Source organism: Quercus robur, chromosome 10 (genome assembly GCF_932294415.1).
Source record: "Quercus robur chromosome 10, dhQueRobu3.1, whole genome shotgun sequence".
Classification (NCBI taxonomy): domain Eukaryota; kingdom Viridiplantae; phylum Streptophyta; class Magnoliopsida; order Fagales; family Fagaceae; genus Quercus; species Quercus robur.
The window spans coordinates 24668074-24693494 of record NC_065543.1 but is presented as its reverse complement, the minus strand read 5'-3'; the positions used below and the strand labels follow the sequence as shown (position 1 = coordinate 24693494).

The 25421-nt window shown below is 35.9% G+C and overlaps 3 protein-coding genes across 3 annotated transcripts; all 3 read left to right on the top strand.

The window, feature by feature from the left end:
• Positions 1–2070: 2070 nt before the first annotated feature.
• Positions 2071–5469, top strand: LOC126703195 (uncharacterized). Its single transcript, XM_050402147.1, has 2 exons — positions 2071–2292; positions 4690–5469. Exons 1-2 carry the CDS (start codon positions 2125–2127, stop codon positions 5221–5223), a joined length of 702 nt encoding a protein of 233 aa, XP_050258104.1. The 5' UTR covers positions 2071–2124; the 3' UTR covers positions 5224–5469.
• Positions 5470–10712: 5243 nt separating this feature from the next.
• Positions 10713–11710, top strand: LOC126703968 (uncharacterized). The gene is made up of 2 exons (XM_050403017.1): positions 10713–11545; positions 11623–11710. Exons 1-2 carry the CDS (start codon positions 10713–10715, stop codon positions 11708–11710), a joined length of 921 nt encoding a protein of 306 aa, XP_050258974.1.
• On the top strand, positions 11606–12328 carry LOC126702354 (uncharacterized). The gene is made up of 2 exons (XM_050401047.1): positions 11606–12045; positions 12126–12328. The coding sequence occupies exons 1-2, from the start codon at positions 11845–11847 to the stop codon at positions 12249–12251; spliced, it is 327 nt and encodes a 108-aa protein (XP_050257004.1). The 5' UTR covers positions 11606–11844; the 3' UTR covers positions 12252–12328.
• The last annotated feature ends 13093 nt before the right edge of the window (positions 12329–25421 follow it).

Below are 25421 nucleotides of genomic sequence, written 5' to 3'. Positions count from 1 at the left end.
TTTCACATTTCTCTTCCCTATTAAAACTCCCTATATGTACACGACTAATTTTAGATTTTGAAATGTTTTTCATTTTAAAGTGATAAAAAGTATAGTCATTCTAATAAAAATTATGTAGTATTTGTAATTATTTTTAATTAAAATTGAAAATTTTTCCTCTTTTTTTTTTAAAGAAAAACTGTTAGGACATATGTGAATCATGTTAGAAACATATGTCATTTAGAATTGACTAATTCTTTGACAAAATGCACTTTACTTATAATTGGGTAGATCTAGAATGTGTTTAATACTTTAAGGAACAAGAGTTCAAGTCCAAGTGTTAAAACTATGCAAATCTGTTCAAGAAACAAGTAAAGAAGTGCTGGATTTTAAAGCTCGACAACTAACTCGACAACTAACTCGACAGAGCTATTGAGGTTTAAAAGGCTTGTTTAGCCCGATGCTCGATAACTGCTCGATAGATAACCTATCAATCGAGATTTACGAAAATCAGTTTTTCAGATCTGATTTCACACCAATCCATGTATATTTTGTTTAGGCTTTCTTTTCTCACAACCCTAAACATATATAAGAATTATTTTAAGGGCCGTCACAGCTGATTTAACTTAGTGCAAAAGTTTTCACAAGCATATTGTGACCAGAGACATATGTCCTAGTTCATCTTTCTCTTGATGAAGCTACTACGTTTGTACATCGTAGGGTTTTGTAATCAAGGAGTTTCGTGATTTTTATCGTGTTGATGAACTGAAGAACTTTGTAGCTAACATCCTTCTCAAGTTGGTGGTTAGTCATGTACTTGGATTCGTGCATCAATTGGTTAGTCACGTATTGGGAGTTATGCATTAAAAATGAGAGATTGTTACTACAGAACAAGTCCAATTGGATATTGGTGTAAGGGTTCAATTGTAGGTTGGTATAAGGTACTGGGATTCCTTTACTTGTAGCTGCTTGTTTTGATAATAGTGGATTCTCAGAAGTGGTGACCTTAGATTCACTCAGTAGGGTTTTGCCTTGGTGGATTTCCCTATTCGTAAATAAATCACTGTGTGAACTTTTTTTTCCACTGCATATTAACTTAGTTGGTGATTTGTTTGTGCTACCATACATATTGCATGTTAATTGAATTAATTAATTAACTTGGCTAATTAATTGGTTAATTTATCACAAGGAGTCAATACATTCTTAGCCTATCAAAAATAAAATTTTATTTGAGAGAGTAAACAATTATCCAATTTAACTAAAATAATTTCATCTAGTCAATTGAATTTGCCAACTCGCTGAGTTGAAACAGTTAAGATTTTCAATCGACTCGCCAAATTTGTAGGTTGGCGGGTTGATGACTGATTGGAATTTTCCAACCTTGCCATTGGCGGGTTTGTTAAAGATATTACCCTTAACTTGCCCAATCCGACCCATGCACACACCTATAAATATGTGTGTATGTATTGTGAAAACGTATGTATGTACATATAAGGTTATTTGATTGATTTTACAAAAAATCACATTTTCATCTATCTAGTGGGAATCTTAGATTATTACTATTTAACCTGATGATTACTTTCCCACTAATGGTTTGTTTGGGATCCGCTTATTTTACTAAAATTGAAAACTTTTTACTGAAAAATACTGTAGATAAAGGTAAAAGTTAACTGAAATAGTATAGTGGGATCCATGAATAATACCAAAAAGTGCAGTAATGTCCATGAATAATAGCAAAAATAAACTAAATTGTAAAATAAGTTGGCAAAAATAATTTTTGCCAAATCCACACTAAATATGTAAATGTGATATTTCTGAAAAGTGAGAATAGTCAAAAGTTGCGGTTGGGGAAAAAAAAAAGAGAGAGAGAGAGAAAACGTGCAAGGATGAAATGCAGACACCATAAGTCAGATCCAACCAGATACTGAGTACATAAATGTGATATTTCTGAAAAGTGAGATTCCACTATATGCAATATATAATTACACTGTTGGAAAAGTTATAGGAATCTTATCAAGATTCCACGAATCAAACGCCACCCAGAAATGAAGTTACAATTATATAAGTGTATTGTATGTTTAATTATCGATTCAAATAGGAGAGAGAGAGAGAGAGAGAGAGAGAGAGAGAGAGAGAGAGAGAGAGATGGAATGGAGGAAATGTTATTTGGATGTGATCCTTGTACCATTAGGTTTTCTCTTAACCATTTCCTATCATCTTTATCTATGGCATAAGGTTCGGACACAGCCTTTCACAACTACAATCGGAAGAAATGCACACGGAAGACGTTTCTGGGTCGGGGCCATGATAAAGGTATCACCTTAATTTCATGCTTTCATCTTTTTTATACAACAATCCTAGCACGTCCAATTTGTTCTCTACAAAATCTTTTAACTCTGCTCATCAGCTTTCAAACTAAAGGCTAACTTATAACTAATACATCTATTTTCAAATCTTCCATCGATTTCCAAACCCAGTACCATGTTCTCACATTGAACTTTCTTTGATTATCACTGTCTGTTTTAGACAACTAATTGTGGCCTTAGAAAACCAAATCAACTGGAAGAATTGCTATCCTACTCTCAGTCTTTGATAACCTACTTATTATATCTTTAGGTTTTTTGCTCTGTTTGTCATTCATATTTGAATCCACATCATCTGCTAATTGAGACTGAGTCTTTCGAAAATCCTGAAAAATTTAACTCTTTTGTATCTATCTCATGAAATTGTTTGTTTTTAATTAAGAAGAATGACTTCATAAAATTGAGTAAAAATAAGGCATATATATCAACTAAGGATAACATGACCGTGCCCAACAATACCTAAATTATGCCAATTATCATATCAACTAAGGACACAGATTTTAAAATAAATAAATTATTTTACTTTAAAGAAATGATACAGATTTTAATATTGAGTGGAATTAATAATAGTCGCATCGTACGCTACTTTGTGACCAAAAGTTGGCAATAAAGATTCCTTCTACCTATTATGCCAATTCTCAAATCACTTAGGGCATCTTTGTTTCCTTAGCAATCTGCTTCTATCTGTCACTATAAACTTCAAATCATTATAGTTATCAGAATATTTAGGAATTTGGCATCGCTTCTACCATGTGCATGTATGCAGATTAGATATATATATAGATATATATATAATCCAAAGAACTCACAAAAGTCCTTTATTATGAACAAAATACCCGCCCGCCCGCAAGATATTTCATTTTTTTTCCCCTTGTTTTTAAAAGGCTATTTCTCATGCTTCTCTCTTTCTTTCTCTCATTCATCTTTATCTTTAATTTGCTGCCCGTCATCTCTTTGGATGAATTATCAAACAGTTTGCTATCTCACAGTCCTCAATTATCATTGCTCAAAACAGATAAACTAGCCTCCATATATGTTTCACGTCTAAATTTTTCCAAATATCATTCACTTCACTTCCATATGAGGCTTTTGTTTAACTAGCGCCCGACGGCACAAGTTAAGATGTATTTAACACTCTTAAATTATGTATTTTTATTGTTGTCATTAATAAAGTTCAATGATGCACAAATGTCAAGATAAATACATATAATCACAATAAATTTGTGTTGGTAAACTAATAAATTATTGACAATTGTTTTTTTTAATACAAAAATATATGTTATAAGTTTCTCAAAAAAGAAAAAGAAAAAGAAAATTATAACTCATCAACATATATTTATGGGCTTGGTTAATGGGTGTTCTTAAGGTATTTGTTAATAAACCATTTTATGAAAATTTTAATATCACTTTTAATGGAAATATATAAAAATTTGTCATAAAAATTAATTTTTTTTTCCAATAAAAAGTTTATAAAAATATTTTTTAAATCAAGACTATTAAGGCATCTGTTAACTATTTTTCATTTTTAATTTTTTTTTTAAGACACTCATTAATATAACCTTATTCCAAAATATATTGAGATTTAATATTTAGTTAATTGCAAAAAAAATTATTTTCTTTGAGCTCAAAATTACATATAGTGGATGTCAAATGAAAATGAATTATTGTAATGCCCAAAGGTAACATGGCCCATAATTTTATGAAAGTGGCTCAATAATACCATCTATTTCTGTGGTGTGTGATGTTGATTGTAAACGTTTCTTTATTTGCACAATCACCACCATCTGTTAAAAGTCGACCCTTTATCATTGTTTTATAATGAAAACAAACAGCTAGAGCCAACCCTTATCACCTTTATCCACAACTAGGATAAAATTTGTTCTCCACAATAAACTTGAAACACCATCATCGCATCTAGGGTAATTAAAAATGTTTCATTAATTATAGTTTCCAACATGGAACTCTCATTTTATCATTATGTGTTAATTCTAAATAGTTTCAAGATGCGGGAATGAATGTGATTGATGTTTCTTTAACAATATAATAAATAAATTTTATACGATTGATGACAAATCAATTTTTAATATTTATATAGTAAAATGCTATAAGTTCTATTACATATGATTTTTAAACTCATATGACAAGAAGTGTAATGAGTGGATTTTAGTGACACATATTGAGTATCTGAATTATTTTTATGTTTTGTGATCGGTGACACCTTAACTAATTGTAAAAGTTACATGCTAAAATTAATTTGTAGCAATCCTAACAGCATTAATTACTCATGGAAAAGTTTGCAATGGCTCACGTATGTACGTACTTAGCAATTTAAACCCTTAATTTGCAGGACATTGATAGGAAGAATATTGTGGCAGTTCAAACCCTCCGGAACTTGATCATGGGTTCAACCCTGATGGCTACTACATCAATCCTGGTCAGTGCTGGTCTAGGAGCAGTAATAAGCAGCACATACAGTGTGAAAAAACCTGTCAATGACACCATTTATGGGGCACATGGGGAATTTATGGTGGCACTAAAATATGTAGCACTCCTCACAGTTTTTCTTTTCTCATTCTTCTGCCACTCCCTATCGATTAGGTTCTTAAATCAAGTGTGCATCCTCATTTGTGTCCCACAAGACCCTATGTGCATGGTTACTGCAGACTATTTGACTGAGCTTTTAGAGAAGGGTTCTCTTTTAAACACTATTGGCAATAGGCTATTCTATGCAGCAATTCCTCTTCTACTTTGGATTTTTGGGCCTGTCCTAGTTTTCTTATGCTTTGCTGCAATGGTGCCTGTGTTCTACAACCTTGACTTTATTATGTGTAACTATGGGCAGGGAAAGGTGGAGGAGAATGGAAATAAGGAGTTTGTTTGATTGATTGATCAGTATATATATATATATATATATATATATATATATATATAAGAATATCAATTGTAGCCAAAGTTTATATATATATATATATATATAATAAGAAAACAGTGTACGTACACAACACTGCTCGCTTGCTCGATCCCTGTAGCACTACTACCTTCTTATGCAAGAACAAGGTAGAAGTTGAGGTTGTCGGTCCATATGTATATGTCGTTTGGCAATATAAGGAACTCTAATTTGTCCATATATATATATGCACACAACTTGTCTGAATAGCTTTTGGGCTCATAAATTGGATGGTAGCTTATTTGTCTACTTTAAAGCTGATTTACTTATTTTAAGTCACTTTCTTTTTTAATCTCTGTTTTAACTAAGGGTCTAACAATAAATAACACCGTCAACAACTAACTACTCCTATAAAATGGTTCTGAAAAAATAAAAATGGACAATAATTTGCAAGAAGGGAAATTGAATTAAGCTTAGATTTATGCAAAAATGAAAAAATTAAGAAAATTTTTTTATACGAAAATCTCTTATCTCAATTTCTTTTTGATAAGATTATCTCAATATTCTTAGTTTAATCAAATCGACATAGTTAATTTTATAGAATATGAGAAGTCCTCCCTTTATAAAAATCCTTCTGGTCCAATGACCTGCATCACAGTTTTTCTCTTTCTTTCCTTTTTTTTTTTTATTTAAACAAATATATAAATATATATATATATATATATATATATATATATATATATATCTCTCTTTTTGGTTGTTGGTATGTATTACTTCAGCATTAAAGTACACGATCAGATTTTCCAGAATCCTTAGGTCCAGATAAAGATTTTAACTAGGACTTGTCGTTATTTTCTTTGAAAAATAATTGATTTGCTAACTCAAAGCAAAGAGCTTTAAAATCGTTTTCCATTAAAAGTTGGATCCACTGGTTCGGTCCATACTAAAAGTCATGCTAAAATCCCAGCTTGACAGTATTTTTAAGATGCAACCAAAAAAGAGAAAAAGCATTCGGTTTGGCCTCCATTGAATCTTGTTTTCCAATTTTTTTTTTTTAACAGAAACCAATAGCAATCGAATTTACATTAGTGGAGACCCTTTCACAAATAATGACAGCCATAATTACAACATGGAAAAGTCAAAAGGCAAAGTAATAAGACGTCGGACAAATTTTAAATTCTTGGAAATCCTATCACCATCAATAAGACATCCAATAACTTGATTTTGAAAATGGCTAATCATCTTTTTAGATTCTTTAGGATTCATTTCCGTCTCGACTTTGAAGGCACTAAATCAGTTTTCCAGATTCCATTATATATATATAAATTTTGTTTATTTTAGTATAAAAACCTAAATTTTATATTTTACATAATTATTTTTTTAAAAAACACCCATATTAGTGTATCTATTATACACTCTATTTAATAATAATAATAATAATAATAATAATAATAATAATATTATTATTATTATTATTATCTCTCTATTTTATTCATCTCTCTCTCATATCCCAAACCCAGATACTCATAGACGAAGGCAAGGTGACATCGATAGCAATAACAACAACGACAAATCCAACGACAGTAGTGGTAGATTTGACAACAGACTGTCGGTTTTTTTTTGTTGGGTTTTTCATAAGTTTTTTGTTGGGTTTGGTTTGGTTTTGGTTTTGATTTTGGTTTATTAGGTTGATTTTGAGTTGAGTTTGGTAAGGGTTTGGGTTAATTAATGGCCTGTTTGGAAGTTTAAAAAAGGAGGGGGAGTAAAGTAGAGAGAGGGAGAGTAATTCAATTACCTTGTTTGGAAGTTTTTTAAGGAAGGAGGGGGAGGAGTTTGGAGGGGTTTGAATCACCTCTAACCCCTCATTTTTAATTCCCCCAAATTAAAGAGATTTGGAGGGAGAGTAGAGTAAATAAATTATTGACTAGATAAATTTTCCAATTTACCCTTTCTAAATTAATAATAGACCAATGTTGCAAGTTCATTTTCAAATAGGGGTAAATTTGTCTATTTTAATCATTTCCTCTCCTCTCCATTCTAATTTTTAAAACATCCAAATAAGGGGAAAGGCTAATTATTCCCTTCCCCCTTACTAATTTTAAAAACGTCTAAACAAGGTGGAGGTGAACCATTCCCCTTTGCTCTCCTCCCCTCTACTCTCCTCTACTCTTCCCCCTCTCTAAACTTCCAAACAGGCCATAAGTTTTTTGGTGGGTGGCGGTGGTGGTGGTTGGGGTCAGACAAGAGCAATGTGTGAGAGACCGCGCCCTCAGCCCCCTTTTTTTATGATGTTGGGCCAAACCCACATGAATGGGTGGAGTCGTGTTATTGTCTCTCAAAATGAAGGTTCGATTGATTATGTTTTCCCCCTTAGATTAAGGGTTTTACAATGGAGTCGCCATTTATTTAATTATTGGAAAAATAAGACAATCATAATTGAAAAATTCCACATTTTATTTATTTGAAATTGAATTTACATTGATCATAGGAAATTACATGACTTTGGTCTTAGATACAATCTAAGATAAAGTATATGGTTTTGTTTCCTAGTTACAATCTAAACATCGAAAATTACATGGATAAATATTTGATCTACTAATTCTTGATCTAAGTTCGGAGGTTATGTTACAAAGTAGAAAGGTGTTAGGCACCCACCTTGCCCGGTGAAACCGATCTTCTAGACTATGGTGGCCAACATTCATATCACATCATCTAATATGTCAATCAATTTACATGTTGAATTTAATGTGTGTGCATGTGATAAATCCTAATTCAATTTATCAAGCATGGCATTTGGATTGAAAAATAAACTCTAGTGAATGTGTGTGGATGGTGATATCCTAGATTCAAGAATTTAAAAGAATTATTAAACAAACATCTTTTTCATGTTTTTTTTATGTGAATTTAAGATCAAAGTTAGTGTTATGCATGAACATGTGATGAACAACCAAGAACATATGAAGAACACATAAAAACATTTAAGAATATTCAAACATATTCAAGAGAATTTAAATAGTTACTAGGGATAATTACAGTAAACCCACCTGAGGTTTGGCCCGATTACACTTTACCTACCCGTGGTTTAAAACTTATCACTTTGCCCACCTGTTCATCAATTCGTTACCTCCCCCCCCCCCCCCCCCCCGGTTACCCACCTCACCCTCAGACGTTAGAAAAACACCCTTTTATGCCAAATTAGACCAATACACGGATCAAACAACACGAACTCACTCTCTTTTCCCCACGAGCCCTACAAACGTGAAAATCCATTCTGCATCTGAGGTTGACATACTGCTGCCAATGTAAAACCTAGACGAGCAACGGGTTGTTCGAGTGACTAAAATCCTGGTAAGAAATCAGTCACTCTTTGGGTTTTTACTTTGGGCTTGTGGTTGTTTTATTTTTTTGTGAGTAATCAATGAATGGTTAATTTTACATGTAATGGAATGAGAATATTGGTTGTGTTTGTTGATATTTATGAAAATTGTGACCACCTGTTCTTTGGATTTGTGTTTGTTTATGGGCATTTTTGTCTGTGGGCACTTTGTCTGTCGTGGTCATTGTGTCTCACAGTGGACCCAAGTTTCTATTGGGTTGAAATTTTTAGTGTTTGCATGTGCTATTTAGTAAAACAGAATCAAAATCAAAAGAAAAGCAGAAAATGTGGTCCCTCTATGTGCGTTGCATCCCAAAAGCAAAACTGAAACATGCAACTGTTTACTCTTTTGTCTCTTTTGTTGTTTACAATTCTTTAATTGTTGATTGTATACGTGTCAACTTGTAATTTGTTATTACAGATGGATGTTGAAGTGAAATTGGAGGTACATTATGGGGGTGCTTTTGTGTGGAACCCTAGTTTAGAGTACTTTGGTGGGAAAGTTGAAATAATGTATAGGGATGCTGATTTGCTTGGTTATTTTGAAATAAAAGGTATATGTGAGGAATTGGGGATTGATGAACCATGGAGGGTTCATTATTTAGGTCCTGGGGGCAACTTGGAGCAAGACTTAAGGCTCATAGAAGATAATCAAGATGTGGAACCCTAGTGAGGGAGGGCCAAGAGACACCATCATACTGTATGTGGAGAGTGGTAATGCTCCACTTGCAGTTGAAGTTCCTGATGGTGCAGGGGTTGGTGTAGGAGCTGGTGCAGGGGTTGGTGTAGGAGCTGGTGCAGAGGCTGCTATAGGGGGTGCAGGGGCTGGTGTAGGGGGTGGTGTAGGAGCTGCTACAGGGGGTGATGGTGTGGAGGAGGAGTTTGATTGGTTGAATGAAGGCCTGGAAGGAGAAAACTTTGCTGATGACATTTTTGGTGAGTCTTCTCCACCTCACACAGTGCCAGATGAGCCTAACACTGTTCCAACCACTGATACACCTCATCCAAACACTGATACACCTCAGCCAAACACAGATGCACCTGGCCCAAGCAATGTTCCTCCTCTAAACATAGATTTAGATGAAGAGTGGGCTGAACCAGCTTTAGAGGATGATATGGCAAGTGTGGATAGTTCTGATGATGAGCAGAGGCCTGGCAATTTGGAGTTCAATGAGAGGACTGATATGGAAAATGTTAGGTTGGCAAAAGGGATGAAGTTCCCAAACTCCCAGGTGTTTAGGAAGGCTTTGAGGGAGTATGTGATTCAGAATCACATTGATGTCAAGTGGAAGTTGAATGAGAAGAAGAAGATTTCTGTACATTGTAAGAACAATTGTGGATGGAGGTGTTATGCCTCAATGGTGACTGGAGAGTGCACATTTGAGATCAAGACACTTTATCCTGAGTGTACCTGCCCCCTATCATTTAAAAATGGGCAAGTTACATCAGCCTATGTGGCAAAGAGGTATTTGGAGGATTTTGGTAAGAATCCTAATTGGGAGGCCTCAGGTATTAAGCACTATGTGATGCAGAAGATTTCAGTTGATTTAAGTCTTAGTCAGGTGTATAGATCAAGGATGGCAGCTAAGGGGCTAATTACTGGGGATGAAGAGGCTCAGTATGGCCTACTTAGAGATTATGCAGAAATGATATTAAGGACAGATGTAGGAAGTAGGGTGATTATGCAAACAGAGATGGAAAATGAGAATGCAGAGCCCAAGTTTAAAAGGATGTACATTAGGTACAATGCTCAGAATGTTGGCTTTCTAGGTGGTTGTAGACCTTTTGTTGGGCTGGATGGCTGCCACTTGAAGGGTAGTTTTGGTGGGCAATTATTGTCTGCCACTGCCAAGGATGGAAATGACAATATATTCCCAGTGGCAATGGCTGTGGTTGAGCAAGAGAACAAGGATAGCTGGACCTAGTTCTTGGAGCAGTTTGCTGATGACATTGGCAGGCCAGATGAGCTCAATCTGGTATTCATCAGTGACAGGCAGAAGGTATTATCATCTAGCTCATGTTCATGACTTCATTACATGCTTACCTTTTTACTAGTTTATATTGCTAACATTGAATGCTTACTTGATTGCAGGGCGTTTTACCTGCAATGGAGACTCTATTCCCAACTGTGGAGCACAGGTATTGTGTGAAGCACATAAACAACAACTTCAAGGTTAACCACAAGGGCATGGAGTTGAAGAGTATACTGTGGAGGTGTGCTGGCACAACATCAGCTAGGGAATTTGAGAGAGAAATGGACCATCTTAAGAGTTTGAATGAAGAAGCTTGGCAGTACCTGGCTGATATAGAGCCTGCACAGTGGACCAGATCCCACTTTTCTTCAAGAGCTTTGACAGATTGTATGGTAAACAATCTGAGTGAGAGTTTTAACTCTATGATTGTGAAGGCTAGAGACAAGCCCATCTTATCAATGCTGGAGTGGATCAGAGTTAGGCTTATGAGCAGGCTGTATATAAAGAAGGCTGGCATAGAAAAGTATGATGGCAATTTGTGTCCAAGCATACAAAAGAAGTTTGAGCAGTTAAAATTAGAGTGTAAGAGTTTCAGTGCAGTTCCTTCTGGGAGGTTTGTGTATGAGGTTGACAATGGGAGGGAAAGGCATGTGGTGGACTTGGTAAATAAGACATGTAGTTGTAGAGTATGGGACTTGACAGGAATCCCTTGCAAGCATGGAGTTGCAGCCATTTTTGTGAATCGTGAGAAACCAGAAGACTACACCCATCCATGCTACTACAAGGATGCTTATGTGGAGACATACAAGACACCCATACCTCCCATGCCTGGCCAGTCTGAGTGGATGTCAAGTGGCCAACCCAAGCCTGTTGCACCTACTGTCTATAAGCCACCAGGCAGGCCACCCATGAAGAGGAAGAGAGATGCTGATGAGCCGAACCCTTATAAGGTGTCTAGAGGAAACAGGCCAGTGAGATGTGGAAGGTGTCAACAGGAAGGGCACAATGCAAGGGAATGTAAGGCCAATGTCACTGGTGAGACAGCATGGGAGAGGAGGCAGAGATTGCAGAAAGGGAAATCTGTATGTTTTTACAAAAAAATTTTATTCAAATGCAAAATTCCAATAACTGACACTGTAAAAACATGCTCATATTTGGTTGCAGGGAAGTGGAAGGCCTTCTACACAGAGGCAAGGATCCCAGGCCCCATCTTCATCACAGACCCAATCCTCAGCTCAGCCCCCACCAATACATCAGCCTTACACTATGGCCTCATCCAACCAGGCAGCAGGGTCACAGCCACAAGCTCCAGCTCCACAGCCACAAGCTCCATGGTCACAGAACCCAAGTCAATGGTACTCTTTAGACTTTAGGTACACAGTTAGAGGAGCTCCTTGGTTCTCTTCAAGCCAGCCAACACCACACACTCCTGCAGAAACATGGGACAGTAGACCACAATCATCACAGGTACTATAGTGTTAGGTTTGATGTTTTATTCATAAAACTGTGAAACTGGTAGCTAACATGTGAATCCTTGTACTTTGTAGCCTACAAGACCACCTGCTACCAGAGGAGCTGCTTTGAGAGGAAGGAGTGATGCAGCTAGAGCTCAGAAATGTAGAACAAGAGGTGGAAAGGCCAGCTGTGGTGTGAGAGGCAGGGGCAGTAAATGAAGACTAAGTCAAGATACTTTTGTTGCTATGTATTAGGGTTATGTAGAGTTAGGGTTTTATGTAGTGTTAGGGTTAGGCAGGGCAGACAATGGCAAGTCACTTTTTGATATAGCTGTTCAAACACTTTTTGTATTTTTGTAAGTTTTGTAAACATTGGGCAGCTGCAACTGTTTTGGTTGTTGTACCAAATGCCTTATATTTACTGGTGGTTGATGAAAGACTATTTAATGCCACCTTCAAATATGTATATAATTTCCCAACTTAATGACAGGTGTTCAGAATTATTGTTCTGATTATTGCAGTTTGTCATATGCTTTATTATTATATGAGTTTGTTTATGTGTGCAGGGTGTATGTGTTGAATAGCAGGTGTATGTGTTGAATTTGTTGTCTTTTCTTGCAAGTTGACAGATTGTCATGCACTTTAAATTCACTTTCAACACAATTGTCTTCACACAATGCACTTTAAATTCACTTTCAACACAATTGTCTTCACACAATGCACTTTATGCACAAACCAACACAGCTCACAACATCCAACAAAACACCAACACCAACAGCTCACAACTCACAAGTAGCCAATTCACTTTAAACAAAAATACCAACAGCATCTAACATAAATAACATTTTATCTTAAAAAGGCTTATATTATTAAGTGGCTTCAAGCTTATATTACATAGTTCTCATTTTCAAAAAATTCTTTCATAGTTCTATTACAATACAATTGAGGACCAGCTTATATTACAACCCATCAGGCAGACTCAATCTCATCATTCCAACATTTTCACTTGAGCCAAAACATGAAAACAACATAACCAAAAAAAAAAAAAAAAAAAAAAAAAACCATGACAGAATTAGTGCAATTTTGCACTTTCTCTCTTACTTTAAAGCTCTCACTGCTATCTCCTTGGCTTGAACAGAGGAAGCTCGAAAATTTCTCTCCCTCTCAATGGCTTTTGCTGCCCTGTCTTGAGCAATTTCTGCCATTTGGGTAGCTTCTGCTGCTGCCTAGGTAGCTTCTCTTTCCCTTTCACATGCAAGTTGCAGCTCACTCCACAGTAAATTCAGCTTTTGTTGCACCAAATGGGCAGCTTCATTCCCACGCACACAAGTGGGATTATCAATCCATCTAAAGAAAGGGCACTTGGGACCAATCTGTTCATAAATTGAATTGAACACATCACATTCCAATCTCATGTGAATCAGCTAGATTAAGTAAAAAGTATACTTACCTTATATCGGCTACAACCCAGAAACCTTCTCCCAAAATTATCCACTGTCAGACTTGTTCTCAGCACACAAGTCTCATATGTACACAAATGCCCACATGAACCTAAGTAATTTCCACTCGAAGAAGACATCGATTATCAACTCCCTGTGAATCAACGCTATCATCAAAACTTGAAACCCCAGCTCAGAACCATAAAGCAGAAATGTCGTACCTGGTGATGATCTATCTTCGAATATTCAACGACTCAAGACAACCCAAAGTCAGAACCTCACCCTCACACGAAAGCACGCTCAGAAAAATCAAAACCTCAGATGCAGAATGGATTTTTCGCGTTTGTAGGGCTCGTGGGGGAAAAGAGAGTGAGTTCGTGTTGTTTGATCCGTGTAATGTTCTAATTTGGCATAAAAGGGTGTTTTTCTAACGTCTGAGGGTGAGGTGGGTAACGGTGGGGGGGGGGGGGAACGGATTGATGTACAGGTGGGTAAAGTGATAAGTTTTAAACCACGGGTAGGTAAAGTGTAATCGAGCCAAACCTCAGGTGGGTTTACTGTAATTATCCCTAGTTACTATCATGCTTTAATTCTAAATTCTCATCATGGCAACACAAAAAACAAGTTAGGAAAATGGATTATACTTTCATGCAAGATCCATATGGTGGAGGAGGAAACTCTTGGTAGATGTCCTAAGGGTGAAAAAAAAAAGTTAGGAGAGGAAGAGTGAATCTCACTCAATACCTTGAGTCTGAGGAAGACCAAGATATAACAAGACTACTTAACTTCACTATAATTCAAGAGAGGGGTTTTTTTTGTGTGTTTTTTAAAATGAAGGAGAGGAGGGGTTTATATAGTAGTGGTGAAGAAAATATGAATGGAAGACCATTTAATGAGGGTTGACAAAGAATCATGAACCTAGACCTTATTTTAGCCTTTGGGGAAATTTGGTGCATTAAATGTGGAGATTGATGAGAGTGAGGAGCAAACAAAATTTGGTTTTCCCATAGCTGCTGTAACAGCTTGTAGAGTCAATTTTGAAAAATCATATCTGACTCAATTTTGATTGGAATTGTCTCATTCTTGTGCTCAAATTAAAGCCCCAGATGTCTAGTTTCTGGGAAAATTAACCTCATTCACAGATTCAAAATATTCTGAGAGATATCGATAAAATGGTGAGCAGAGGTCATTTGTTAGAAAATTGTTTCAGCACAATTAACATTAATAGGTCCCAAATTAGCTCCCAATTAACATTAAATGACTCCAATCACTCCCATTTTAGACTTAATTGGTTCCAAATTTACTCTAATTAAAAGATAATTGCACAAATTACTCATTTAATAATTAATGTTTAACTATCTAGTTAATTAGGTGTGTGCAACCCTACCATATAATGTAGTCCCAACTAATCAAATTATGACACATCATTGATATCAAATTGATTATACTTATAATCAATTGAAATCAATTGTTCATAATCACAAATAGTCGGACTCAATTTGTGATGGTGCATCTCAACCATTAAAACTTGATTTGATGATAACTTTCAATCTGGTGATCCGATTAGGGCTTATGACCAGTCAATTTGATTGTTACAACACCAAGATCATTTTGGTAAAATGAGATTAAGGATCTAATGGCCAAAATCAAGATGCATATTTCCAAAACAAAATTACCATTTTACTCTCTAGGTGAGGTTAAATGCGGGTTGGAAAATGAGGTGTCAACACAATGGTGAAAGAGATAAAAAAATAAAATAAAATAAAATAAAAAAGTATAAATGGTGTTAGTGTATAGCTTAGACTAGTTTAACCCATTGGGATTAACCCAGTATATTGTACTTGTAGTTTACTCCTATTACTTGTACTATACATATACCTAACCTATATAAGGCTCTTTATTGTACATTATTACACACACATCAATATACAAACTATTCAGTCTTTCTCTCTCACTTTATATTGTTAACATGGTATCAGAGCCATTTCTCTGACTTCCTGGTTCCTGTGGACATCTTCGGCGTTCTTCTGTTGCCCTCGCCTTCATCTAGTAGTCACTGTCAAAAGCGAGTCACCGCTATCACACCCACAGCCCCTAAAACACTCAAATTTCGTCAGTTTTGTTGATCAAATTGCCAAAGTCAAGGCACATATTGACAGATCTTCCGATCCCGAGCAAAACCCAACAAAGAGCTGCTAGAAACCATCTTACACACGCCCCCACGCGCCATCTGAAGTTTCTGCCTCACGAGCACACGTTCCATGCGCTATTCGCCTTTCACACGCGCCTCACGCGCCAGGAATAGGGCCTTCACGCGCTTCCCACGCGCCCACATGCCTGCTCCGTTTCATGCACTGCCACATCAACCCTAGGGTGATGTCACACTACCACGTTAGCACACGTCAGCATCCTGAGCCGTTGACAGAGCTATTGACTTTGACCAGATTGTTGACCGTTACTTTGACCAAAGTCAAAGTTTTTCAACAGGACCTATCTTGCTTAGTTTTTCATGTAGATTTCGATTTTGGGCTCCGTTTCTATATTTGAGGTCTCTAAATCTCATTTTTTGGTCATTTTCTTCATTATGGCTCAACAAAATGAATGAGATATCATACGTCCTATCACCATTATATTGGATGATCCTACTAGCTATCATGCATGGTCTTAGAATATGACTGTTTTTCTCAAGGGTCGTAAACTATGAAGATATGTGACTAGTTCAATTCCTAAGCCAATACCAAACCCTAAGTGCAAAGCCACAGCTGCTAAAGAGTCTTCCAAGACTGTTGTTACAACAGTTGATTATGAAGAACGCCTAGAGGAATGGGAGAGTATTCAGAATAAGATCTTTTCTTGGTTTACCAATACCTATATTCCCTCTATTCATAATCTTCTTCCTCGTCTTGAGACTACTGAAGCTGCTTGGAAATTTTTGGCCGATCGCTATAATTGTACTAATGATTCAAGCTTGGAGTTCCATATTGAATCAAAGCTTTATCAAATGCGCCAAGAGACAGGTCAGTCTATTTTTTATTTTTATTCTCAAACTTCTACTATGTGGGAACAACTCTCTGCTGCAGATCCTCCATTAGTGTGTTCTAAGGACATTGAGCTCTTTGTCAAATATCGGGATCGCCATAAATTTATGCATTTCATGATGGGTTTACGTGAGGATTTTGAGCCTACTAGGGCTTCTCTGCTTAGCCGATCTCCTACTCCTTCTCTTGATGCTGTAGTCAAGGAGCTCATTTCTGAGGAGAACCGTTAAACTACTCATCACATGTCATCATTTGATCATGTATTGGCTACACCCTCTCCATAGCCTCCCATTGTTGCATTCACTGCTCCTCCACGAATAAACTCTAGGCGTCCCACTTCTCAGTCTTCCAAAGGTACTCGCTGTGAGTTTTGTCGTGCCAAAGGCCATGACATCTCTATTTGTCGCAAATTGCAGAAATTTATGCAAGAGCAGAATAAAGCTTCTCTTCCTCGAGCAGCTGCTGTATGTCCTTCAAATCCATCGGTTCCTACAGGTCCATCTTTGGCTTCCTCACTTACTACGGCTGATATTGAGGCAATTGTTCAACAGGTTTTATCCCGCACTTCCACTGCCCTTTTTGTCACCTCAAGTAAACAACCTTGGTTTTTTGATACTGCATGTAACCATATGACTTCTGATAAATCCCAATTTTCTGATAAGGCACCTCTAGAACATCCAATCACCATTTACATTGCTGATAGAACTCCTATGCCTGTTAGTCATAAAGGAACAATCTCTTCTTCTTGTTTATTCCTTAGTGACACTTTTCATATTCCAAAATTATCCCTCAATTTGCTTTCTGTGGGTCAACTTTGTGAATTAGGTATAGATCTTCTATTTACTAATCATGGCGTGGATGTGCAGGATCCCCGGATGGGTCAAGTGCTTGGGACAAGCCGTAAGGTTGGTCGCATGTTTGAGGTTCATGACTTGAAGATTCCTTCATAAGTTGTTTCTACAGCTGCTACCACTACGACCTCCTCACCTGATCTATGGCATGTTCGTCTTGGTCATCCATCCTTATCTCGTCTTCAATTGTTAGCTTCTCAAGGTCATTTAGGTTCAGTTCAGTTTCAAAATTTTGGTTGTACTTCCTGTCATTTTGGCAAACAAACAAAATTACCCTTTAATAAAAGTGACTCCTTTTCTTCTGCCCCTTTTGATCTTATACATTCTAATATTTGGGGTCCTACACCTGTTCCCACTGAGGGGGGATCTAAATATTTTGTCATATTTGTGGATGATTTTTCTCTATATACTTGGATTTATCTACTTCACCATAGGTCTGAACTTGTGTCTATTTACCAAACATTTCATAAAATGATTGAAACACAATTCAATCACATCGTCAAAGTCTTTCGATCAGATAATGCTCAAGAATATAATGATAAATTTTTCCTATCCTTTTTAGACAGTCATGATACCCTTCCTCAGCGGTCTTGTCCTTACACCTTTCAATAAAATGGTCGTGTAGAACGAAAACATCGTCACATTCTTGATGTTGTCCACTCCCTTCTCATTTCTGCCTCTCTTCCTGAGCGCTTTTGGGGTGAGGCTACACTCACTGCTGTGTACACCATTAATCGTATTCCTTCACCAACTACACACAATAAATCACCATTTTAACTTCTATATGGTCAAACTCCTGACTACTCCTCTCTTCGAGTTTTTGATTGTGCTTGCTTTGTCTCTCTTCCTCCTTATGAACGAACAAAGCTCCAACCTCATACTCGTCTCTGTTGTTTCCTTGGTTATGGTGTATCTCAAAAGGGATTTCGCTGCTATGATCCCATTTCTCATCGCCTTCATGTCTCCCTTCATGTTGAGTTTTGGGAACATCGTCCTTTCATGAGTCTTCAACAGTTTCCTGCGTCCTCTTCCTTAGAGTCTCCCATTTTTACTGGTCTTTTCCTCCCTCTCTATCCTGAACTTGTGGAGGATTCATCAACATCGGCTGCCTTTCCAAACGACTCATCTCCGATTTTGTCCTTGGCATATGACCCGCCTGTCTTGGATCCTATGGCACCACCCTCTCCTGAGTCTCCTATTGGTCCTGAACTTTGTCGTTCCACTCGGGTAAGCATTCCTCCCTTTTATCTCACTGATTATCATTGCTCTTTTGCTCTTGCCACCCTCTATGAACCTCACACCTATCGTGAGGCCCATATTGACCCTTTTTGGCACAAGCTATGAACGAAGAACTAGATGTCCTTCATAAGAATCACACTTAGGATATGGTTGATTTGCCTCCTGGTCAGTCTGTAGTAGGTTGTAGGTGGGTTTACAAGATCAAGACCAAGGTTGATGGATCTGTTGAATGATACAAGGCTCGCTTTGTTGCCAAGGGCTTTACTCAGGAGTATGGCATTGACTATAAGGAAACATTTGCTCCTGTTGCTCGCCTTACATCTGTCAAATGTCTCATTGATGTGGTTGCTGCTCGCCGTTGGCCTCTTTATCAAATGAATGTGAAGAATGCTTTCCTCAATGGAGACCTCCATGAAGAAGTGTATATGCAACCACCCCCTAGCTATCCACACTCAGGTAGTCAAGTTTGCCACCTTTGTCATGCTCTTTATGGCCTCAAGCAGGCTCCTCGAGCTTGGTTTGAAAAATTTAGCTCAGTTGTTGCTTAGCAGGGTTTCACTTTGAGTCCTTATGACATTGCTCTCTTTTTCCGAAGATCCTCTGCTAGTATCACTCTTATTCTTCTTTACATTGATGATATGATTATTACTGGAGATGATTATGCAGGTATTCGCTCTCTTCAGCACTTCTTTAGTAAGTATTTTGAGATGAAAGATTTGGGCACTCTCAGCTATTTTCTTGGGCTTAAGGTTACATCATCCTCTGATGGATACTATCTTTTCCATACTATATATGCTTCTGATCTTCTCTTCAAAGCCGGTATCATCGACAACAAGATTGTTTCCACTCCCTTAGAATACAATGCAAAGCTCACACCCTTGGATGGTGAACCTATATCCGATGCTACTCACTATCGTCAGTTGGTTGGTAGTCTAATCTATCTCACTGTTACTCATCCAAATATTTCACATGTCGTGGGTATGGTTAGTAAGTTCATGGATGGCCCTCATTCTGTCCACTATGCTGCTGTTCTTTGGATTCTTCGATATGTCAATGGCACACTTTATCATGGTCTCCATTACTCCTCTCGATCTTCTTTCGAGCTTTATGCTTATTCAGATGCGTACTATGTAGGTGATCCAACAGATCGATGCTCTATCATAGGTTTCTATTTCCTATTAGGTACTTCTCTTGTCTCGTGGCGTAGCAAGTAGCAGGATGTGGTTTCCCATTCTAGTACTGAGGTTAAGTATCATGCCCTTGCCGACACCACTTGCGACCTTGTCTGGCTTCACTGGCTCTTGGCTGACATGGATGCTTCACAACCTACTACCACTCCTCTTTATTGTGACAATCATAGTGCTATCTACATTGCTTATAATGATGTCTTCCATGAACGCACCAAGCACATTGAGATCGACTACCACATCACTCGCCAGCATCTCAAGAAAGGAAATCTCAAGTTGTTCTCCATCTCCTCTATTGATCAGCCTGTTGATATCTTCACCAAGACTCACCCGCCTAGTCGTCTTCGAGATCTTATATCCAAAGTCCAGTTGGCTTCCTCCTTGCCACCTCGAGTTTAAGGGGGATGTTAGTGTATAGCTTAGACTAGTTTAGCCCATTGGGCTTAGCCCAGTATATAGTACTTGTAGTTTACTCCTATTTCTTGTACTACACACATACCTAGCCTATATAAGACTCTCTATTGTACATTATTACACACACATCAATATACAGACTATTCAGTCTTTCTCTCTCACTTTTTATTGTTAACAAATGGTTACAGTAACTGTGTATATTTACATGTAACACGGTTGCTGTAGCAAATATGCACATTTATACACCCACTAATATGGATAGTTTCGTGGCAAAATTTTGTAAATTTCACAATTTTTTATTATTATTTTACAAGCACTTTGTGTGATTGCTCTAATGAACATTCGGACTCTATTTTCTCTTTCTTTCAAACAGATAAATGACCACACTAATGATTCACACCATTGTTATATAATTAGGGGAGCACATTAAAATGGTATAAGAGCCAGGTCTTTGGTTTAATTAATAAGTCATTGATAGAAAGTTTGAAAAATCATAAAATAAAAGTGTAAATTGAAAAAAAAAAAAAAAGTACACCTAAATTACAGATTAAAATGAAGTCTAAAAAAAATAAGTGTTGGAGCATTTTAATATTATTTAATTAAAATGAATAAATATAATATGGGAGTTAATATGAAAGATTAGGAGTTACTAAAATATTAATTCCACATTAAAAAAAAAAAAAAAGACTCTTTTATTCTTTTTAATTGTGGTAACTAATGGGCTGATATGTATTGGATCAAATATTAAGCTAAATACATTTAGAATAATTTCCATATCCACTGGTGAGTAAATGACCTTTTTTATTATGAAAAATGAAGAGTCATTCACCCACTTAATGGACTAGCTGTTGGGCCTATCTATTCTTCAAAAACTCCTTATTTGATCTATTAATTGTGTAACTCTGAGAAAGTAAATAGTGTTTCTGAAACTCCAACTCAGCACACATGTGGTGTTTCTAAGACCAATGAAAAATTGACAAATGGATTAAAAATTACAAGTCAACAACTCAAGTTACATAAAAAAAAAATTCATAAATACCCTATAAATTTTCACTATCCCGCCACTCTTCCTTTTCCCCTTCTCCAAAATAAAAAATTTCATCTCTCTCTCTCACCATTGTACCACATCAGTCACCAGCACGTCCATCTTCCCTCTCTCAACTCCAAACCTTGACAATTGCTGCCTAGCATCGCCGGTCATCATTAGTTCCAACAAGATTGACCTTTGTCTCGTCGGAAAACGCCCTCTCTCTTTGTTTCTCTCACACCACCGTAGCACACTAGTCACCAACACCTCCATCCTCTCTCTATCAACTCCAAACCTTGACAGCCGCTACCTAGCACCACCAATCATCATTGGTCTCGTCGGAAAACGCCTGAAATTTTTCTGTTTACATGTGTCTTTTTTTTTTTTTTTTTTTAATGACATATACATTCTTATGTAAAAAGGGAACTTGTACTGTTTAATAAAATACTTCAATGAGGATGGATGCACTAATAATACAGCAAAATGGTTTTTTTTTTTTTTTTTTTTCAAAAAATTGTTCTTTTGGATTAGATAAAAAGTGGTTAGGATGATGTAGTTTTATAAGTAATAAAGCTTCTTTCTTTTCTTATTAGTTGATTTAATGTATTTGATGGTTGTGCTTGATTTTTAGGTATTATTTATTTGTTAGATTTTTTCTTTCTTTTTCAACTATTCATGTTAAAGATGGTTTCTTTTATATGCATTTAAGTTTGCAATATGTGTTGGCTTACTTGGAATTTTCACAATTTGTTTCATTCCTTGTAATAATTTTTTTTCATGGTGCAGGGATGGATGTGATACTTTTGTTCTGTTGTTTATGCTAAAGAAATTGATTTTAATAAATAGTTTCTTCCTAAGAGTCTCCTCTGAGGCATTCAATCTATCTTTCTATCATTTTCTTAGATTAAGTATATGGTTGATTTATTATGGAAAATTATGATATTTTGATAATTGGTATAAAGCCCACTTAAGTGTGTATGTGTTTATGGCTAAAGACCAGCAGGTGGCTGGCAGCAATTCTTTTTTTATGACATTATGGTGATTTATGTTATATATATATATATATATATATAGTCATCTTTTCATGATGCTCATTCAATATATCTTTTTTCCCATGATTAGGTTCGACTAGTCATGGATTTTTCAAAAAATGCTTTTGTTGTTGTTGGGGACAATGATAAAAGGGAAAAGCTTGTAAATGCAACTTTGGGTGAATGTGATGAAATTAAAATTGGAATGAAAATGAGGTCTGAAGAAGAAGCATATAACCTTTATAATGAGTATGCTTTAAAGAGGGGATTTAGCATTCGAAAAGCGGTTAAATGAGAGTATAATGGTGTTATTAGGAAATGAGAATTTGTGTATTCAAAACAAGGTTTTAAAGGGTTTGAAGACCCTTCTAATGCTAAAAAGTACCATAATTTAGATGTAAGAACAGGTTGTCATGCTAGGATCCGGTTTGATGTAAAAATGATATTTGGAGTGTTTCACACTTTAATGACACACACAATCATGAATTTGTAACTCCAAAAGAAAGATGTAACTTGAGATCAGGAAGGAAGGTGCTACCTGCTCATGGGAATAGAATTAGCACAATGGTTAGTTTAGGTATAAAATCAACAAATCTTACTCATTTTTATCAGAAGAACTTCTTCTTCTTCTTCTTCTTCTTCTTCTTCTTCTTTTTTTTTTTTTTTTTTGGAGAAACATTATCAAAAGAACTTGGTGGTGCAAATAATGTTTTGTTCTCTAGGCGAGATTGTCATAATTTTGTGCAAACAAAAAGAAAAGAAATTATGGAAGCTGGTGATGGGCAAAGTATTATTAATCATTTTAAAGAAAAACAGAGTGAAGATCCAATTTTTTTTCTTTTTTATTTGGTGCAAGTAGACCAAGATAATAAAATTGCAAATTTCTTTTAGAGAGATGGTAGATCAAAATTAGATTATAACTCTTTTGGGGATGTTATATTTGACACTACTTATCAAACCAATAAGTACAACTTAATTTGTGCACCATTTGTGGGAATCAATCATCATTGGAACAATGTTTTATTTGGTTGTGCTTTTTTAACAGATGAGATGACTTAGTCACTTATTTGGTTGTTTTAGACTTTTTTTCACTGTAATGGGAGGTCGACAACCAAAATCTATTTTTATAGATCAAGACCAAGCAATGGAAAATGCTATTTATATGGTTTTCATTGAGTCTCGTCATCGACTTTGTTTATGGCATATTAATAAAAATGCTCAAAAAAATCTTGTTGGAATCTATGGTATTCTAGATTTTAATCACTGCTTATATGGTGAGTTTTCAAATGAAATGGAGTTTTAGTCAACATGGAGCAAAATGATTGAGATGCATAATTTAAAGGACAATACATGGCTGGACAGGTTATACCAAATTCGAGAAAAGTGGTGCCCAACTTTCAATCTCGATTTCTTTTCTAGAAAGATGAAGTCTACCCAAAGCAGTGAGAGTACAAGTAGTGTTTTTCATCAAATTATGAAAACATCTATGCCCCTTGTTGAAGTTATTAAATTTTATGAGAAAAAGGCAGCACAAATGCGACAAGATGAAATAAATGAAGATTTTCGTTGTAAGAATGGTGTACCTTGGAAAGTTCATAAGCATGGGGGCATTTTAAGTCATGCTGCTAAAGTTTATGCTCTTACTTTGTTTGGAATGTTTGAAGTAGAGTTCAATTCAGGTATGGGATTGAATTGTGTTGAAACTAATCACTGTGAGGATAACTTTACATATTCACTAAGTAGTGGGGAGAGAATGATGATTCATATTGTGCATTTTGATCAGGCTGAATTAAGTATTTGTTGTGATTGCAAATTATTTGAGACTTTGGGGTTGTTATGTTGTCATGCTTTAAGGGTGTTTCTTGTGAATAATGTGAATAATATATCCGAAAAATATATATTAAGTAGATGGACAAAAGATGCCAAGAAAATGTTGTGTTGCTCTGTTGATTCATTTAAATTAAATGAGAAATTGACTCACGTATTGTGTATGAACATCTTAAGTCTTTTGTGGTATAAATGTTGTGATAAGGCTACATTGACTGATAATGGGACCAAAATAGCAATGGATAGTCTAAGTGAGCTATTATGCAAGCTTGAAAAGAGTTCAGCAAATACAAATAGGGTGGAAGATGTTGGTAAAAAAATGTCCTCAAGATCTCATATATGACGGTGATGTGCAACCTTGCTTAGATGATGAGAGACCAATCCTTGATCTACCACATGTGAGAAAGAAAGGGATAACCAATTTTAGAATAAAAAGTCAACTGGAAAAGAAGCAAAGAAAAGAGAGAGTGAAAGATGCAACCACTTCAAGAGCTCCAAAAGCTATTTCTATGGTACATGGTAAGTACAAAACTAGTACTCAAGCTTTCTTTTTAACTGTATGTTCTTACTTCCTCTCTTTTCTTTTATTTTTTATTTTTTAAGAAAATGTTCAATCATCATTTCTTCCTCCGAAGATATCTATTGCTAATCTTATGGTTAGCTCTACAACAATGCTTCAAGAAAATCATTTGAAAAAAAGGAACATAAGAAAAGTAAAAGATGCAACCACTTCAAAAGCTCCAAAAGCTATTTCTATGGTACATGGTAAGTACAAAATTAGTACTCAAGCTTTCTTTTTCTTATTTTTTGCTTGTTGAGTTTAATTGTATGTTATTACTTCCTCTCTCTTTTTATTTTTATTTTTTTTAAGAAAATGTTCAATCATCATTTCTTCCCCTGGAGATGTCTATTGGTAATCCTGTGGTTAGCTCTACAACAATGCTTCAAGAAAATCATTTGAAAAAAAGGAACATAAGAAAAGTAAAAGATGCAACTACTTCACAAGCTTAAGAAGCTATTTCTATGGTACATGGTAAGTAATAAACTAATATTTCAATTTTTATTTTTCTTATTTTTGCTTGTTGAGCATAATCATTTGTTACTTTTATTTTTTATTTTTTATTTTTTATTGAAGATGTTCAAACATCATTCTTTCCCCCGGAAATGTTTATTGCATATCCCATGTTTAACTCTACAAGAATGTTTCAAGAAAGTACCTTAATGTCACACTTGATTCAAGAACATTCTATAACCTTAAACTTTTTATGTTAGAGGGGGAGAAGCTTTAATACGTGCTTTTGTTTTTTTGTTTACCCTAATATTGTTCTCTTTTTTT

Excerpts from the sequence above, each read along its gene's own strand:
- LOC126703968 (XM_050403017.1), top strand. The coding sequence starts at position 10,713 with ATGGAGACTCTATTCCCAACTGTGGAGCACAGGTATTGTGTGAAGCAC. Across the intron at positions 11,546-11,622 it reads AAGGTGTCTAGAGGAAACAG|CATGGGAGAGGAGGCAGAGA; the intron begins GCCAGTGAGATG and ends CTGGTGAGACAG.
- LOC126703195 (XM_050402147.1), top strand. The coding sequence starts at position 2,125 with ATGGAATGGAGGAAATGTTATTTGGATGTGATCCTTGTACCATTAGGT. Across the intron at positions 2,293-4,689 it reads GGGTCGGGGCCATGATAAAG|GACATTGATAGGAAGAATAT; the intron begins GTATCACCTTAA and ends CTTAATTTGCAG.
- LOC126702354 (XM_050401047.1), top strand. The coding sequence starts at position 11,845 with ATGGCCTCATCCAACCAGGCAGCAGGGTCACAGCCACAAGCTCCAGCT. Across the intron at positions 12,046-12,125 it reads GTAGACCACAATCATCACAG|CCTACAAGACCACCTGCTAC; the intron begins GTACTATAGTGT and ends TGTACTTTGTAG.